Source organism: Aspergillus steynii (assembly GCF_002849105.1).
Source record: "Aspergillus steynii IBT 23096 chromosome Unknown P170scaffold_10, whole genome shotgun sequence".
Lineage (NCBI taxonomy): Eukaryota > Fungi > Ascomycota > Eurotiomycetes > Eurotiales > Aspergillaceae > Aspergillus > Aspergillus steynii.
In genome coordinates, this window is record NW_020194407.1 from 1,076,540 (window position 1) to 1,096,260 (window position 19,721).

The window sequence follows — 19,721 nt, forward strand, 5'->3', positions numbered from 1 at the left end:
GAGTACTACGTTAAAAGCTCGAGACGAGGGAAATATATCGCACATTTCCAGGCATAAAATCATAAAAGAAGATTTGCGTAGCACGTTAAAGCTACAGATCCTCTTTATTTAGCCCTTGGCTGTTCTTCTCAGCAATTGATTCACTTGTATATTAATCCATGGTAGACATGGTCAACGGACTTGATCAATTGCTGTGTTGATTGAAGGTGAAAGATATATGCATGATTAGACCTACGGCATGTACCCTGGTTGGAGAATATATAATCATGCCTCCATGAACTTCAATGGCTCGCAATCTTCTCTTCTAGCCCATTCTTTTGTAATTTTATATTAGGCTTATTGCTCAAGTAAATCGTATAAGTTTATTCTATATTTCTCCGAAAGGTGATATTCCTGGATCGTCATCTTCACGGCTGCCAACATACTATATCATTCTATGACATTATGATTCCAACCTCCACGGAAAGAATCGGAACTCTTCTGTCTCACCTGGGGTACCTACAAATCAATGAACGACAGACTAGTCCAATCAATTTCCAACCCGCCATCTGATTGGGCCCAGGTACGTTGTATGACATATCCATGTCGGTGCTCTCGCACGAATTCGAATCCGGTTCAGAGCATACTGAACAGGCCCGACAGTCCCAGCAGAGGAGAAATTACAGGAGCAAAGGACTCCCATCAGGATCGGACTCCAGAGACCGCACTCCTCGGTTAAATTAAGGATCACGTTTCTAGACGGTAGTATACGGATGGAGAACCGACCCAGAATCCAAGTGAGGGGGATGTCGTGAGATACCATCAATCAATCCCATCCACGGAGTAGAATCCAACATTCTCGATACGCCTTGTGAGAAAGGATAGCGTTCTTTTGTATCACGGTGGCCGGGCGAAAGACAGCTTGGGGGCATTTAGCCGGGATGGGAGCTGCTCCGCCACCGACCGAGCCGGGGTCTGGGTTCGAGCCCTCCGGATGAGACAGTCAGATGGTTAGCTCGTTGGGGGTGCTCGAGACTCGAGTAGTCGAAAGGAACTCCGCAGTCGGGTCTGTGGTCTGATGCCTGCCTCCTTGCGTTGGGGTCATGGTTGACTGGGTTAGATTAGGAGACCCTTACGGCGGATATTGATCTGGAGAAAAGCGGGTGAACACTGAACAGACAGGTCCCCTCTGAATATGTCGCACAGTACGAATTACGGAGTACAACTAACGAGAAAGAACGCAAGCGGGTCTCTAGGAATCAGAGACCGGCAGGAATTAGGAGCCAGACTACCTGCGAGCTAGCGTCGTCCATTCCAGAAACTTCGGCCGCCACCGCGTCTAGGCAGGGGCCTGGTTTGCTGACGGCGATTCTCTGCATTCTTGACTCTGTCCGGCGTGCATCAGCAAGAAATCGCTACGGTGCGGTGGATTGGAACATATATCTTCAGTCGGCATGGACCAGTCTGACTGATTAGGGGCCGTGGTTATATATAGCACTCAACATAAGCCATTGAGACTGCGGTACTTTCCAGAGTCCATGGGCGCAAAGACCATGATTAATGCACACGACGGATCCAGCCCCAGAGCTACGACCTAGAGAGTAGGTACTCCGCAGCAAGGGCTAGACGTCGGTCGAGTCAGGCGGTAGGAAGCTGGCGAGAGGAATACGCGGTGGTCCAACAGCGGACCGGTCAGATTGCGCATGGGCAGGACCAACAAGATCGATCGACACGGAGGAGGGGAAGGGAAAAATCTGCTTGATCTCACGGGGGCTGGAAGGTGACACAAGAACACCCACTGGAGGACACTACTCGGATCATTTCTAATACATTATCATATACCATACTCCGTAGACAGAGGGCTCAGAATTAATCTATCGTTATGAGAGATAATCTAATAGACCTCCAGAGAAACGACAGGCGCCGAGAAGTAAGACAGGGTTGACGTGCGCACAATCAGTATCAAACCATCCATCGATCCACCGTCTTTTACGTGGGTCATGTCCGTACACGATACCGGTATCCGAGCACACGCGGGGCCCCTGTTCCAGCCTGCGGGCCAATCAACGGTAAGAAAAGGCCAGGGTCCCGGCGGGATGGGAGGGGCCGTTGGTACGGTACGGTACGGGCTTTCCAAGTGATTCGTCCTATTTATATCTGGCGAGAGCGGTTTCATCTGGACGATCGATCGAGAGATATTCATGATATTCGTGATATTCACTGAGTGATATATTGTATTCATCGATAATCTACCAGAGAAGATCAGATTATTCTCTCGGATTCTGTGTACCCAAGGTATAGACACTAGACCGTAAGTCAGGACATCCCTGTCGAAGTACCTGCGGGCCCCAGTCGGTTCCTGGCGATCCGGCCAATCAGCGCCACCACGATGCGTTCAAGAGATTTGCCCCTGTCACGCAGGACTGCACCTGCGTCGCACGGAGTATGTCTGTAGCGGAGTAGTTTCTGTAGATTCTGTAGTACGCAGTAGGTGGTAGAAGAGGGAGAGAGAGATTCCTCAGTCTCACGTACTTTGGTCATCCCTCCCCATTCCTCTGCAAAAAGCAAAGACAAATAAGAAATAAGGTAGTATTGCCGTCGGGGCCAAATAGTTTGGGGGTGAAGAAATGAGGTCAACCACGGGAAGGCGGTCCATGGATCCTCAGGCACGCCTCCCCTGAGTGTCCTTGCGCCGTTCCAGCTGCAAGGCACGAAGTACGCAAAACAAAATAAACAGACTTCAACCGTGGCACCGAGTGCACTGTGTAGATAGTGAGCAGGAAGAGAGAGTCCCGAGTATTCTGCAACATGCATCACCAACGCCTGTCGAGATACCAACGGTCGCCCGATTGTTGGACCTGAAAAAGCAGGCCACCAGCGAGCTAAACCCGAACGGGCGGCACCTCCGAAGTCTCCTTTCCCTTTCAATTTCCCTTCATTCTCTCTCTCGCTCTCTCTCTCTCTCTCTCTCCCCCTCCTCTCTGCCAATTGCCTCCTCCCTTTCCTTTCTTTTTCCCTTTTTTATTTTTTCCCTTTTTGCTTTTTCTCCCACGTCCCATCCCACCCCCTCCGGCCCCGAACGTGCTGTGCACTCTCGTGCGGGTTCTCGGATCATTCTTCCTCGGTCGTCGAAAAACAGGGTGAGTCGTCCTTAGTGTTGGTCTAAGCTGCCCTCCGTCGTTTCATCCTCCACCATTCGCCCATACTCTGCACTCTCCTGACGCCTGCCGGCCTCCCTCTCCTCCCCTCCCTCCCTTTCTCTCGCTTCTCTCCTGCCTATCCCATTCCTCTTCTTCCCTTTCGCCTCCCCTCTCCCTCTTCTGTTGGCGGTACCGTCATTCGTGGGGACGTGTCGCTCTCTTTCTTCCCTCCTTCGCTGCCGGTTTGACATCGAGCTTCTCTTTCGCTTCATTTCTCGCCTTCTGGTTTAACACCCACCCTGCCAGGTCGCCATTCGTTTAATTCTCCAATTTTCCGATTTCCATCTCGTGGTGTTTCAGTTGTCACGACGCGACTCCCACGATCACTCATCAGACAGGAATCTTGACAAACATCATCTCGCTCTCGCTCTCTCACTCTCTCTCGACACTCATTTCTCAAGAGACTCACTGTTCAAGACCCAACCCAAATTTACCCATCGGAATCAACCGAAGGAGAAGATCTGCCAGCGACGTCCAGCCCGTCTCCGAAATCCTCCTCACGGCCCAGTGCCTTCGACGATCAATTGGCTCCCCTCGACCATGAGATAGTACTCTGGCAGTCAACCCCTTCCATTCGTTTCATCCTCCCGCCCGCACTCTCATCGCCTGGCGGCTGGTTTTCTCTCCTGATTGTCTTCGGCTGGTATTCTCGAAGAATCTCTCTCTCTCCCCACCCCCCTCCTGCCCTCTTCACTCATCATTCGACATGATTGTTCCCAAGCCCCCCGTCAAATTGGAGGGCCATTGCTCCGTCGTTCACGATAACACGCTATACACTTACTCCGCCAACGGTTTCGCGGCCATCCCCCTCGAGCGCAATGGAACGTGGTCCAAACTCGACATGGGAGAGCCGGTCTCCAATGCCGCCTGCGTCACCGGTGGCATCGACGGTGACGAAAGCCAACAAGCGCTGTACGTAGTCGGAGGAACCCCGTCCAAGTCCAAGGGGAAAGGCCCCGGCGTACAACGTTATTCCTTCAAAGATAAGAAATGGAAGTCCTTCGAACCGTCCCAGGAGAACATGGCCAACCGAACCGACCACAACGCCGTCTATCTCAAGGAATCGAAGTCCATCCTGGTGTACGGCGGTCATCAAAAGCATCAAACCGATGCCTCCTCCGATACCTTCGTCGTCAATACCGCAGACCCGTACAACATCTCGGCATTCGAAGCCTCGAAGGCCTCGCCGGTTTTCTATCCCGTGCTGCTGTCGTGGAACGACAAGGAGGCGGCTTTGGTGGGCGGTCTAACGGACAAGACGCAGGTTTATCTGTTCGATCCCGCCAAGGGATGGCGCAGTTCCGACGTGACCATCGGCAAGGAACTGTCCGACGATGCGCGATGTGCTCTGGTGAAGGGAACGGATGGCAGCAAGATCCTCGAAACGTTCGATATGGGCAGCTCGCCCAACACGATGACCAGCGAAACCTTGCTGAAATCCGGCGGGAAGGTTGCTAGCTCCAAGTCGAAATCGAGTCGACGGAAGCGCGTCACCCTCGACGACTACCCCAAGTACGACGACTCCTTGGCCTCCTCGACGAAGCGAGACGACTTTTCCATCGCCCAAGGCGACAACCAGGTCGTCTTCTCCAGCGGCAGCGGCAGCGACACGCTGGCGATCTTCAACCAAACTTCCAACAGTTGGGTTAATGCCACCAAGCTGTTCTACGGCGACAAGCCTCGACAGAGCATTCTTCCCACCACCTCCTCCACCTCCACCACCACATCCGGTCCCACTTCGACGGCCTCGGAAACTAGCCCCGCCACCACGACCCCTGCAGCGGGCTCCGCCGTGGACAACTCCAACCTCGGCACCGTGCTGGGTGCCACCTTGGGAAGTATTCTGGGTGTGGCGGCCGTCCTGCTGCTGATCATCTTCCTCATCAAGCGCAAGAAGAACGCCTTGAAGCGGGAGGCGCAAGGCCAGAACGGCGACAAGGACCGTCTGAGCTTCCAGGACCGGGGCGTCGAGCCTCTGACTCAGTCCGCATACCCGATGGCGAAGAGCCCGGCTCCGCTGGCCGCCTCCTCGGTCGACTCCCTTGCCATCTTCGGCGGGAGTGCCGGCGACGAAAAAGCGTCCGGAGCCATCGGCCCCGGCCGCGGCAATGCCCCCAAACCGTCGCCGTTGAAGCCGAGTCCGTTGTCCATGCAGTCCGACGGAGAGGCCACGGCAGTCGGTACTCCCGCGTCGGCATCGATGGACAAGGCGATTGAAGCCCACGCGATGTCTCCGGGCGATCGCCGCACCGACGAAGGCTGGAGTCGCTACTTCCAAGACAACACTGCGACGGACTTGGCAGTCGAACAAGCGCCTCCCAGGCCGGCATTTGCCCAGTCTGGGGACCGCGCGAGCCAAGTGAGTCAATGGCCGGGGTCGACTCTCACGCCGATGAATCGACCCGTCTATGAAGACCCCAAACCCCCGAGGCCGGCATTTGCCCGGGCTGAAGAGCGCGCCAGTCAAGTGAGTCAGTGGCCAGGACCGTCTCTCACGCCGCTCAACATGGGTCTTCTGGAGGAGCCGAAGCCCCTGGGACGAGTGGTCACGGGTAGTCCGACCACCGAGCATACGTCATCCCCCAAGGACGGACGGTACATCAACATTCCCGAGAGTCAATCCGCGCGCATTTCCAGCGCCAGCTCCATCAGTGCCGTGTCCGATGATGAATGGGAGCGCCGTGACGGACTGTCGGCGGGCATGGGCGAGAGCAACTTGCACCAACAGAGCTGGATGGGCCGTCCCCCCAGCAGCACGTACAGCCGAAGCATGTACAACCCCAGCATGTACAACCCGAGCTCGCGCGATCTACCGTCGATGCCGCCGCCGTCGCTGCACGACTCCCGTATGCCGGACGGTCGCACCACGCGCGGATCCAGCATCCTGATTCCCGACACCTACGAACCCATGCCGCAAAACTCTCACAACAACATCAATTCCGATATGAGTTGGCTCAACTTGCATGCCCCCCGCTGATGACCCAGCGATTCGGCACACTTTCCTTGAAAAACAAAACCAAACGTCACCCACCACCGTCTCTCTTTCTTATTCGTGATATCCCGCCGAGCTTAATATAATCCACTCTTTCTCCAAGCACGGGTTCCCGTCAGGGTTTGCAAAAGAAATCAGGTCACCTGTAAAAAATTAATTTTGTTTTCCACGCGTCTTCATCTTGGGATGGATTGATGTACAGCTAGCTAGCCGCAGTTCCTTTTTCTTTGCCTTCCACCTACGACATCCATCCTCTCTCTCCCTCCTTCACTGGCCAGAGTCGAGCGTTGAAGCGTTCCATTCCGTCTAGTTCTTTTTTCTTTATTCTATCCCTCCAGCATTTTCTTGTTCCTGTCGCATGATTTGACTGATTGAACTTCAGCCATCGTGTTTTTCTGTTTTGTTGTTGGTATCCGTCAGTGTCAGTGTCCGTTGGAGGGGTTCTCAGGATCGGTGTTGCTTTACATCCTCGTTTTCCGTCTCTTTGCTCTTCTATTGTATGCATTGTACATAGACCTTGTCTTTGTTTCTTGATCGGTGGCTCCTTTTTCCGTCCACCTCCTTGGTATTCCCTGCATGCTAAACTTTTTGGCATGGTTGCTTGCTTGTCTTCTGTTCTTTTGATTAAATATCTTGAATGGATTTGATGGAGATATTTCATTTCATTTCATTTCATTGCTCTTGCATGGTAAAGTGTAATTTCTGAGAGGTAGGTACGGTACCTAGGTAGACAGTAGTAGGTAAGGCTGTACAGTACTCAACTGGTTGTCTGTACGGATTGGAGTTAATTGCGCCAGGATCTCATGGAACGAGATCAAGTCTATGTTCGCTTGCTAGTGGATAGTCTCAGTCAGATAGAAGGGATGCTATGCTAATCAACTGGCGTAGTAGATTCATAGGATAGATAGACATCGGTAGACATAAAACGAACGAAATCGAGTAATTCCACACGTGTACAGGAATCAATCATACAGAGGCTTGCTAAGTAGCATGCATTTCAACAAAACAAGCGGAAAGGGAAGGAGGGCAAGGGAAGATCTCAAGAGAAACAAACCCATGCACACTTGCCTACCACCAAAGAGAGAAGAAAAAAAGAATAGACAGAAACAAGGTCATCAAAAGTCATCAAGGGTCATTTCGTCATCATCAGGGTCATTTGAAATCCAAAAAATCTCAAAGTCATAAAACAGTCTGTAATGTTGGTGCTTGTGCTTGCGCTCTCAACTGATGCAATTAATCTTCATTCAACTGCGTGAAATCAATCGCTTTCCCCACCATGGTATCATATCATATCGAAGATCAAACTCAGATAAATAGTCAGATCAATCCAATTCAATTTTGAAGGCATGTCTTCGCTCGGAAATTCAAAGTGTGAGTTTCAATAATCAGACAGAAAATCAAATCAAGAATGCGTTCGCTAGTCGTAATTCAGAACGAAGGGGTGGAATTCAAATATGTAAAAAATCAAGCATAGCGTGGTTGTTCATGAACCACCGATCGTGAACGAGCCGGTTCAGCGGGGTACTCTTCGATCTCATCTGGGAGACGATACGTTTCACGCGAGGATGGAGCGTGGCTCTGAACTCGACGATGTCGCTGGTTTCGTTTTTCATTGCAACTCTTGGAAAAGGTGGTGCGCTCCTTGCGCTTCTCGTTGACATTTTTCCACTCCTCCAGGGCGCCGTTGATTCCCATGGCCGCGAGACCGATGCTGGCAGCGTCGACGACGTTGCCCTTGATTCGTCGTCTGCGAGCCTCCTCGGGCGACATTTCACCGTCCTTGACCATTTCCATTCGCTTGTGATGCTGCTCCATGCTGCTGTGGACCGAGTGTGCGGCGTGGATCGAAGCAACGGTTGCCAGGCCGGTGGCCATGAGGGTCTGGCGGGTGAGCTTCTTTTTCTGTTTCTCCTCATCGGTACTATTTCCAGGGTCAGAATCCTGTCCTTCTGTCTTGCAATCCTCGCTGTGGCGATTCTCAAGGTTGTGACCACCGTTGCCTTGGGGTGCGGTCATAGCGGTGGTCGAAGCAGCACGAGGCCTGCGAATGTCGCTGGGGTAACTGGGTCGACCTACATCTACATCTCTGGGGTCTCTGGAGTGCCTGGAGCGCCTAGGTGACACGTAACGCCTGGACCTATAGCCGCTGTCATAGTCATCGTCATCCGAGTACTCGGAGTAACGGGATGGTCGACTGCGGCGATGGTGATCCCTTCGATCGTCGGAATCCTTCTTGTCGTCGAGACCAAGGGCTCCCAGTCCGCGGTTGATATAGTCGGTCACGCTTTTGCTGCGCTTCTTCTCCCGGCGTGGGGATTCGTCGTAGCTATCCCTCGAAGAGGACCGGCCTCGATGACGAGACTTGGATCGGAATCGGTCGTAGGCTTCCTTGCCGGCCGCTGCCAGTGCTCCCGAGGCGGCAAGGTCCCCGAATCCGCCCCGACTCTTGGAACGTCCACGATGCCTGGACCGGGACCGAGAGTGGGATCCGTTCATGAAGTGGTTTGCGGCCAGACCAGCCAAAGTGGACTCGATGACATGGCGCTTCGAATGTTTGTTCGGATCGCGGTCGACCAGTCCATCGGTTCCTCCGGCGGTGATTGCGGCGGTGAGAATCCGTTTGCCTTTGGCACCGGTCCATTCACCAGGATCCTTTCGCGATCGGAAGGCTTCCACTGCACCCGCCGTCACGGCCGCTTTGACAGCCTGGGCGATCCGCTGCTCACTCTTGTCCCGGCGAGGACGGCTCCGGCTCCGAGTTGGGGAAGGGGAATAGGAAGAAGACCTATAGCGATGAGAACGGCCACGGCTATGGTCCCGATGCCTCGAGGTCGACGAAGCAGCAGCGCCAAGACCAAGGGCGCCCAGCGCCTGCTCCGAGAAAGACTTGCGGCGTCTGGGGGGCGAAGGAGAGCGGCTGCTCGAGGGAGAACGAGGCGAGTGCCTATGACGATGTCCTAGGATGAGTTAGTGGCTGCTCAAAGGAAAGTAGACTCGTTCAAATCATAGAATCCTTTAGTACGACCACTCTTGCGATCGCAAAACATATCCGGATGGGACAAGTAGATGTAAGAACAAAGAGCAGACATACGTCGATCATCGTAGTTCTTTGGGCGTCGACTGTGGCGCGAGCGAGAATAGTCCGAGTCCTCATAATACGGGTCTCGGTCTCTCATCGAATGAGATCTGCGCACACCCTCTTGGACGGATGATACACGAGAGTGGCGGGGAGGCGGAAGACCGTAGCCATATTCGTAGCCATAGTCGCCCTTGGGGTATTCGGGGTGGACTTCCTCGATAGTATCATCACTTCCATTGCGCCGGCGCATGACTTCATGCGCTCTGCCGCCGTAGGGGTCCTCGTCGTAATAATACTCTTTTGCATGGCCCCCAGGGGGGCGGCCGTGCCGATCACGAGGACGTCGATACTGGCGATCCTCGTAGTAGGCCATTGTGGGGGTGGCTAGTGAGCTAAGATCGCGAGCGAGAGATAGAGAAGATGGGGGACAAAGTCATGGAGATGCAAGGGGAAGGCGTGGAATTGGACGATGAATATATGAAAGAGAGATCGAAGAAAACGAAGGACCAGAACAAAAAAAGGACGGTCGAGAGTCCAGTCCAGTGACTGCCCAATTCCAGCCAGGCACGGGACGTGGCGAGGGGCGGGGCTGGCCGGTGACGTAGGGCCAATCCCGTCCGACAGTGCGCTCGTCGACCGTGAGCTGAAACCCTCGCATTTCGATCCACTGACGGCGGATTTCGCCTTGGTCTCATTTGTCGCCTTGGGTCAACTGCTGAGATTGCCCCTCTCCGTGCCCAACGCATTGAATGTTTCAGACCGCGCTGGCATGCCCCCGAAATGAGACAGACTGAGAGACTGAGAGAGACGCTCTGTACTCCGGACTGCGATGGGATATGCGGCTTTACCCTTTCTGGTCATCCCCAGCCTCCGCTGACTAACGCCATTGACATCATGCGGCATCGTCAAACCGGTCGTCGTTTGTTTTCGCTGTCATAGATCGACCATGTCTTGTCAAGGCTGTCTGAACATTGACATATCAAATCATACATGACCATGGGCCTGTCACCGTTCCTGATCCCGCCCTGTCGGTCCCCCGGGTCGGCGTGGCTTCCGTGGATTGGACGCGCTCGTTCCATGGTTCCAAGGGCCCTCATAGCACCCCTCTACGCAGTAAGACCTACATCATATGCGACGCCGATTAAATGCGCCAAGTCGCCTATGGCACCATCATCCTTGTAAATATCACATTGCATTGACCCTTCATATAATTGGTCTTCTGAAATCCGCCGTCTTCCGTCATTGGTATAAGTGCTGGCTAGTATACAATACATGGCGAATCTGCCCTCCAGCCACAGTCTCTGGGGGGAAATTCGGATAATTCATAGAACACACAAAATCACAGAGCGATAATCAAACAGCAGGCGCCTCAATACAAAGAGCAGAGGACAGGTATAACAAAACGGTATCCAAGAACACTTCCAAGCAAAAAAGAAAATGACAAGAAAAAAGAGAAAAGAGAAAAAGAAAACCCCCTCAACAGAGAGAAAAAAAAAAAGTCCACAACGAAGCGACCCAATTCCTGCTATCCAGTTTATCAATCTGGAAGTGATTCGTTCTAGATAGCCCTGCTCTGTTCCAATTCTCGCCATCATTCTCAGACAGCTGAAAAGACAGAACCACGCAGAATGAAGGCATGAGCATCGGGCGGTGTCATCTGTAGCATACTTCGGTGTGCTTTTTTCTCTCTTGAAACGCCAGAATTCGCCTGTAACCAACCCAGTTTGCAAATGAGAGACCAAAATGATAATGGTCATGGTAAAAAGAAAAAAGGGAGAAAGGGGCCGTAATATTCTCGTTGGGACAAGACCGGGCGATTCCATGCTTGCCTCGTTGGTGGAGACTTCAGGCGCGTAGGCATTTTTATTCTTGCACGGACGCCTCGCATCAATCCTTAACACGGCTTCGTTATGCCATCGTTCAATAAGGCTGTGAACGGTGGGTGCCACTTGAGGTCATTGAATTCATAGTCGTCATGCTCTCATAAGCGTTGCCGTCCATCTGGGACTGGCTCACCGATCGCTGGTGGCTGTAGGTAGGACTGGTCCTCCTACTTCTCCACCCGCTGCTCCCTTCGCTTTCCCGTTCGACCATGCCCATGGGCATATCCTCTGAATGCGTCCGGTGTGTCCGAATGTGTTGCTTCATGTTGTCTTTCCGCGTGAAAGCCTTGTTGCAGATCGGACAGTGCACGCTTTTCTCCCCCGTATGCTTTTTGCCATGACGAGCCGCGTGACCCGACGTCGTGAAGGTAGCGGAGCAGCCGTGGCTCGCAGCGAAAGGGCAAGGATACTTATTCTTCCGCGTTCCTCGGGCGGCTGTCGTATCTTTGGATCCACCGATCGACGTCGGCGGAGACGGAGGATCAACCATAGAATTAGCGCTGAGCCGCTTCTCCGGCGCCGGCATCGCTGATGAGGAATAGCCGGGGTATTCTTGACGGCCGTGTTGGAAGTATGATCCGGCACTGGCACTCGTTGTGTAATCATAGGAGCAATCCGAGGACCCGGGAGATGTAGGCTGGGTCGCTTCGGACACAGGATTGAAAGGTTGCCTCGTTACCCTCGGGGATACTGCGGGAGACTCGGAATAGGCAGGCCCATAGCGATAGTCTAGGCCTACAGCGTGACGGGGTTGTTCATGGGGATATGTTGGAGAAGACTGATGTCTCGTTATCCTAGGAGCCGATCGAACGGCGAATGATGGATTATCATCATTGTTCAGAATCGACACAAAGCTCCCTTTGCAGCTCGCCATTTCCTACACCACCGATGTCTGGTAATATGAATTAAAAACTGCCAAAAGGGTTAGCTAGGCTGTCTTCCTTCGTGGTCTTATCGGTGTTCTTGCTGCCTCTTCTTCTTCTTCTTCTTCTTCTCCCCCTCTTCCTTCTTCCCTTTGTTTTTTGCTTTTTCTTCTCAACTTCTGTTGCTTGGACTTTTCTGTTTTCTTCTTCAAACAAGCTGACGCTTCACCAAGAAGAAGACCACAGCTATCTCAAGACACCAGAAGAGATAAGGAGAAAGGCCAAAAAATGAGAGGGAGAAGAAGAAAAGCAGGGTAAAAAAGCAAAGAGCCGAAAAATCAAAACGAGGGAAGCAGAAAGTACGCACCAGCTGTCGTCGAGAATGTTTGTCCTTTCTTCTCGTGTAACGCGCACCCGATCTGTCGACAAGCACCTAGGCGCGGATCTGACAGCAACCCGACGGATGACTCGAGGCGTCTTTGCCTAACCTTTCGACGTCGAACCGGATAGAATTCCGGCAAGATCTCCCACGTTCTGGATCAAACCGAACCCAAAGCCGATCCAGCGCCAATCGACGGGTAAGACAATGATGTCGCAAGGGGGTAGGTTTTCTGTTCTTTGGCACCACTAGTTGCTGCGGGCAGGCGGATAGAAAAATGATGCTTGGGGAGGGTTGTAAACCGGGCCGGTAGGCGTGCAGGGTTTAGATGAAATGCGTGTCTGGAAGGGAGTTTTGAAAAGGAAAAAAAAAAAAGAGGCAAAAATAGATATGGGCACCGGCAACAGTCTTCCAGAGAAGTGCGGGGGCCAAGGATATAACAAGATGAGAAAGAATTCGAAGATAAATAATGGGAATTCAAATTACCCAGATGAGAATGAAATAGCGAAGAATGGGAAAGGGAGACGCAAAAAAAGCGATAAAAAAAATAATAACAAAAAAGGACTTCGGTTTATGACTTGAACGGAATAGAATCAAAGGATACCGGCGAGGCGGCAATGAAGAGGGATGATAGACGACGAGATACGGAGATAAGCAGGTGGATATCGATAAATTGATAGAGAAGAGAAGTAGGTCGAAAAAAGGTCAAAGGGTCAAAAGGTGAAGGAGAGGATGACGATGGTAAACGGGACAAGTCAACGGCCTGGTCCAAGAGGGGAATAGGGAACGGAGAGAATTGAAGAAGAAAAGGTCAGAAAATGCGGGATCACGGACGAGAAGAATGCCAATCGGAAGGGGGAGGCAAAGGAATAAAAAGAGGAAGAATAAGAAGACCGAGCAGAAGACCAAGCATCTTGAAACTGGTCCAGGGTCTCTCCAGAAGCTCTGGCCATCTGGAAAGTCCGTCAGTTACTCGCAGTCCAGGCAGTCCAGTCCGTCAGTCAGTCCGTCCGTTTAGTCTAGTCGAGCAGGGTGGGTTCAGGGAGCGGACTAGTGCCAGAGTTAGTTCGAGGAGGGTGTCGAGCGAGTTTAGGTCGGGTGTGGAGCCCGTGAGCAGGCATCTTCATTTGGAGAAGAAGAAACATTGATCCGTTCATGGGCTCAATCCTTGGTTGATGGGTTGACGGCTTGAGAGTTTTGGGAATCGGCTCCCCTCCCAAGAGTGTGGCCAAGGGTCTGCCCAGAGGTTTTTTTTTTTTTTTTTTTTAGTCTTTTCTTGTCAATAGGTATTTTCCCCCTACTATCTTGAGAGGAGGGTATTGGCTGATATTCCAGAAATCATCAGGGCGAAAACCAAATCTCCCCCAAAACGATATACTGCGCAAGATACAGTAAATACGGGTAATCTGCCAGCGAATAAAAAATACCCTGGCGGTCTCTCCTTTGCCGAAAGTTTATTTGTCAAAGCAGCCAAAAAATAATAATCCAAAGAAAAAGAAAAAGAAAAACAAAAATTAAATAAAATAAAATAAAATAAAATCCCCCAGACCAAAAGGAATAATTTCTAGTCCCAAGGCGATCTTGGTTGGCTTCACTTCACGGCAACTCTAATAACATGTGGAAGTATATCCGAAGTACATCCAGCCTTTGGCACTAGTGCCATCGTTGGAGACCCAGTCCCAATTGGCAGGGAGTTCCTTACCTGCCCTTCTGCGAACAGCCACTGGACCCAGCCTGGACAAGGAGGCTTTGCCCTGTCAACCCCTCCCAGAATATCCATCTTAATTATCTTGATTCAATGGTTTTTTATCATTATTTTTATTTTTATTTTTCCTTTGTATTTCCAATTATTTATTATTTATTTATGGATCTGATGGCCAGAAACGTCAGTTCGTCGTCGTCAACAGCGTCAACATCGTCATGATATCCAGCCTTCCCAAGGGACAGGCCCCGTTCAGCCCTCCAGGGCCCAAACTGCCCCTCCGCCATGTCCTCCCGTCCCAACAGGACCCGGGCTAGCCAGTAGTTGGAACCCTGCCCGGTACGTATTGCCTGTCGTCAGCCGAAAGATACCTGACCGGAGCGTTGACAATGCTTCCGTTGAATAAACACGACCCAAAATAAAACAAGCCACATCATAACAATAATCATAATCCGCATCCGAAGACCTTATTTTATTCCATCCGAACAACTCGGACCAGCGTACGCAGTAATCAAACCAGACAGCACAATTTCTCCCAGCTAATTAAAAGATGGGGTAACTAACTGTTAGTTTGTGATAGTATGCTGCAGCGAGCGACACTAAAAAGTCCCTGTTCCCAAGCCAAAGTCCCTCAATCAATCTCGCCTACAGTGCCAATGACAATCGTGGATTTTTCGCAAAAGTAATCGCCGACTGAAATTCTGATTACGGTTCCTAACTTTCGACCCCATTTATCAAATGGGCCATCAGAATGACTGACACTTATAACACTTCCAAGGTGTCCGAAGAAAAAGCAATGTTCTCGTCGCTTTTAGTTCCTGCGCCGGTGTAAACTTGGCTGCGTATTGAGATTACAAGTATGGGTCGCTCGGGACTGGTATTTTCCCGTATCGCCAGTAACGACCAAGCAGAATACCAACAGTCTAACAACTGTCGGCAAAGAGCCAAGAATAATTAGGATCTAGGAATCAACAAACCAAATTCGATATAAACGAATGCACATTGGATACACATCCATGGCATCGGAGCGCCTCTGAGAGATCCAATCTCTCCGGATCTGACACCTACGATCTGATATCATCCTACGGAGTCTCGAAGGTCGTGCCATTCATCATGGGCCATGTCCATCGTTACCTGACCGGGTAAAGTGGCCCCTAACCAGAATCCCCCAGAGGCCAAAGAGCCTTACGGACAAGCTTTTAGCCACGGTGCGATGGAAACCGTGGTTCTCATATCCTGCATTAGTTATGGTCCCTAGTATTCCGAACGAAATCATCAGATTGGCTCGGTGTGCACATCTTCGCCGAAGTTGCCTTTTCGCTACGGATTCTGCCCTCTTTTTTCGCCGGAGGCTTATGAACCCTGCATTACTGAATGGGGTCGATGGATACTGGAATAACATTTCTGTCAGTATTGAGCCTTTTTTTTGTCTCTGGTGAAAAAACTCCGATTCCCGTTTCGGTATGCTCGTCCGCCATCTCGGATTTATTGATCGCGTTCTGGACACTTGAAGTCATCGGACGTTTTCTCGTCGTATCATACGGTACTCCGGACTTCTCTGTACCGCTGGATTTCCATGGCTTTTTCTTTTTTTTCTTCTCGCGGAGTGGGGACTCGTGGACTATCCGTAGAATAATCTAGCTAAGCTCCGTACGCCTTTTTTTTCTTTTTCTTTTTTCTTTTTCCTCCTAAGATTTTACTTGCTTGTTTGTTTAGCTCGCGTGTGCTCCGTCAATGCTTGACCCCGATTTTCTGGAAGACCAGGGCGTCCCACCGACGCCAGAAATAGGATCAATCGTTGAACAGCCACGAAACACAGCGCATTTGCATCGTGTCCCTCGATGCCAATAATAGCAAAACGACAAGCATGGCCGGGATTAAAATAAACACATACACTACGTACCTTCTGAGTCCACCATTCACCCATTCAACAAGTGAGACTAGCATTCTGCATACGTATGTATGGGGTATGGGAGTTATCAGCTCTCTCCGTAAGTGTCGGCCTTTGAACCTTGGAAGTATGTAGGACTCGGTGATTCGGCGAACCTTTCAACAACGTGGGTTCCTATCCCTTGCAGATTACCACTCTTAGTTTGTGTTATTTTATTTTCTATTCTCTTTTGGTTTTCTTGTTGCCTTCTCTCACTCACCTATCATCTCAATTACCTTTCCCCTCCCTCCCCTGGATACCCTTATTTTACCTCCTACACAACCATCGACACTAAAGTTTCTCCTCCTCAGCAAGGAGTCCCACGTACCAATGACAGGCCTCGTCGCAACAGACACCAGACGTAGCTAGTCGTAGCATGAAATATAGTCACGTCCGGACCCCTCCCCATCCGACCCATAACAACACGCTAAGGCATTCTTAGCATCATATCTAGAGATGGCCTTGTCACGCCCGTACCCTGGCCCATAACCATTACTCGTTAGTTACGGAGTAGCCATTACTCACCAGCCAGAGTCTAGATAGCTACTATGTAAGCCACGCATACGTGTTGTCAACGTCGCCCTTTTTCCCTCCCCCCCCCCTTCCTACCCCCTCCCTTCTTTTGCCCCTCTACCTTAGTCACTACTAGTCAGGTCAAGTCCCAGGTCACGCACCCACATCCCCCCCCTCGGCGCGCCGCTTAGTGGCCAATCCGCCGGGACTGACTGTATACACTAGGCTATTAGCGAGATCGCCCGGAACGAGGGGAGGGAGGGGGAAGGAGGAGGGGGCAGAAGAGACAGACTACGCTTGTCCGGGAGATGATAGACGCTGTCTTCATCACCGGAATGCTTGGCGCCGTGATCAGATGCGCAAGTCCTTTATCTACCGGCATACGTATGCTTTTGTTGCACTAATCGCCGGGAAGGTAGTGTAGTGTGGTGTAGTAGGTACTCCGTAGACTTACTTCCTACGGAGTAGCTTAGAGCTGGACTAGGCTGGGCTGGAAAAGAGCTTGCCTACCTAGCCTCCTTCTATTTCTCTTCCTCTTCCTACTCCGTGGTCCTCCGTGTTGTGTTCGTAGCCCTTTTTTTTTTTTTTTTTTTTTTTTTAAATCTTCTCTCTCTGGTCTTATTCCCGGGACACTTTCTCCGTACCAAGCCACATGCTAGTCTGCGCCGGGTATGGTGTTGATTCATCATACGCGTTAGGGCCCAGATTGGATCATGGATAGGATTAAATATCCAGATCTGGCGATTAGGTTCCGGGGCTGGTGCTGGTTATGATCACCCTGACGTGTTGAGTTGAGGGTCTTTTGATTTCCGTTAGTCATCGTCCGAGTGATGGCGTGGCTGAGACTGGCACTGGCACTGACTGCTTATGGCGGTTAACCTATGTAACATACGTAAGAACCGTAGCTGTCATTACTACCTAGGTAGGTACTCCGTCTGCAAGGGCAGGGCAGGGCAACGCAGTCGGTATGCATCCCGATGGCCGTGTGCATGGTCCGATACAGTTTGTATGTATGTATGCCATCTGCCAAGATGTCTGCTACTGCTCCGTACGTACGATGTATGTAGGGTGTCTGCAGGAAGTGCCGGCCAGCGAACTTACATCGGAGTTGCCGCTGCAGGCCTGAATGATAGATAGGTAGGTAGGTAGGTAGGTACCACCACACCTTACTTTCCAGGATGTCTGCGTCTCTGATGGTGGATCTGACCAATAGGTTTTCCTCGACGTCGAGTCCTCGATGTACTGCACCGCATACACTCACACAAAGCACGCCGTGTACTCTACGAATTACTAATTATAACCAACCCAGGCGCAGGGAGAAATGCAGCCACTGACAGCAACGGGTAACGCTCCGTTCAGGGAACTAGGTAGGTAAAGGGTAAAGAGAGCCAAAATCTCCCATGCAAGGGATAAAATCTCCTCGCCAACCAGATTTACCGGTTTAGGGCTTGCGGATTTGATTGATCCAGTTTATCTGAGGCCGGGCGTGCGTCTGTCTATGTCAGTGTGCAGGGCCAGGGCGATAAGAGATGTTCTGCGCATGTATCCAGGATACTATCCGTAGGCGTTTACCAGAACCAGCTAGGTTTGTTTATGCAGGCCGTATCAAAAGCAAGGGTTAGGTCGTAAAAGTGACACCTCGTTTTTAAGACGGAGGACATATGTAATTTTTTCCTTCCAGGACTAAAGCAAACTATATACGGAGTAGGAGTCCCTACAGTAGCTGAATCCTTCAGAAATGCGGTTGCAGTCCCTCACGCATTAATGAAATGTACCTATTTGATATGTGGCTTGGAATCGACCATTAACAACACACCCTCATCATCCTCTTTACTCCTTACCCGTACCTCCATAGTATGTAGCTACCAGGATGCAAAAATACGTCGTACACACTTCCATACCTACCCAAATACCACCGTCGTAACAGCGTACGTGCCGAAACGCCAGCAGCAAGACTACTGGTAGGTACGTTTCCATTTAGTTGGGGCCCGGGGACCTCAATTTACCACGGGTGGAGACCCGCCAACAATACCGAGAGAGGTGACTGGCCACCCGCCGGCCGTAGATCATCTAGATGAGCCTTTAGGGCGGTTTGGCTTCCCCACCTGTAACCACCGGGTTCTGCGAGTAGTGGTAAGTGGTACGGGCAGGCAGGCTTGGGCTTACAGGCTCCGTCACGCTCGTCGGCAGTCGAACCCGGACTCGGACTCGTAACTACCATGGACTGGACGCTGGATTATTATTAAGCGGACGTTCATCGGAGGTCCACTGGTTCCTGGGCCGAGCAAAGAATGGTAGGTTAACTCACCACCTAACTTTGAGGTTCGGTGGGAGCCAGATATTGGGACGGCGGACTTGGGTCCAGATCTGGAGGTAGGTCTGGTTTTGGCTTTTGGGTGAATTTGCATATAAATTATGAAAAAAAAAAAAAAAAAAAAAGTTTACACTACGGAGTACGGCGTAATAGGGAATGGAATGGTCGGAGTTGATGCAGTTGTCCGGAAAGAAATCGGATGCGGAACTAGGGTCTTAACAATTGGTTTGTTTAAGATAGATTTGGGACGATAGTACCCTTTTTTTTTTTTTTTTTCGTTTGCCTTTCTCTGGGCGCAGAAGAGATATGCATTCACACATATCGGGTATTCCGGTCCAGAACCCTAAAAAGTGAGTAAGCAGGGTTAGACTGGGAGTCGAGAGCGAGTGAAAAAACCAGAAAAGAAAAGAAAAAGGACATGAAGGGCCGACACCCGCACCCGTGACCAGACCCAAATCCCAGTCCCAAGACTAACAATTTTAGCACCTCCTCAACCCTGCCAAGAATCCCCTAGAAATCCTCCGTATTTCAATCACGCCACGTTAATAACCAATCCGGACTTGGAGTCCGGATAGCTTATTTGTTAGCTAAAATCTCCCTCTCGTCCCTGAGGTCGTTCTGGTTATCAAGTCTCCTCTACTCCGTACTCCGTACCCCTCGCGGGTCGTCTCTATCTCTTTCCCATTTCGATTCCACCCCGTGGCTGACTTCCCTGCTATACCTGCGTGCCCGGACGCATGCTTCAAACTGCTATAGCAGGGATGAGGTACTATAGCGTAGCAATCGATGCAGCTCATCGGCACGATGGTACCCATCCTGACAGGGGGGAAAAGGTATGGAGGAGGGGGGACCCATGATAAAGTTTCAGGTTTTCAGACTCCTCTCAC

At 51.2% G+C, this 19,721-nt stretch overlaps 3 protein-coding genes across 3 annotated transcripts; 1 reads left to right on the forward strand and 2 right to left on the reverse strand.

Moving 5' to 3' along the window:
• Positions 1-3,885: 3,885 nt before the first annotated feature.
• On the forward strand, positions 3,886-6,156 carry P170DRAFT_369407 (uncharacterized protein; the record flags this gene model as incomplete). The annotated part of the gene is made up of 2 exons (XM_024844903.1): positions 3,886-5,538; positions 5,656-6,156. The coding sequence occupies 2 exons, from the start codon at positions 3,886-3,888 to the stop codon at positions 6,154-6,156; spliced, it is 2,154 nt and encodes a 717-aa protein (XP_024699170.1).
• Positions 6,157-7,635: 1,479 nt separating this feature from the next.
• On the reverse strand, positions 7,636-9,623 carry P170DRAFT_430878 (uncharacterized protein; the record flags this gene model as incomplete). The annotated part of the gene is made up of 2 exons (XM_024847989.1): positions 7,636-9,128; positions 9,263-9,623. 2 exons carry the CDS (start codon positions 9,621-9,623, stop codon positions 7,636-7,638), a joined length of 1,854 nt encoding a protein of 617 aa, XP_024699171.1.
• A 1,547-nt stretch (positions 9,624-11,170) lies between these two features.
• Positions 11,171-12,007, reverse strand: P170DRAFT_480819 (C2H2-type zinc finger protein; the record flags this gene model as incomplete). Its single annotated transcript, XM_024853813.1, has 1 exon — positions 11,171-12,007. The coding sequence occupies one exon, from the start codon at positions 12,005-12,007 to the stop codon at positions 11,171-11,173; it is 837 nt and encodes a 278-aa protein (XP_024699172.1).
• Positions 12,008-19,721: the final 7,714 nt, after the last annotated feature.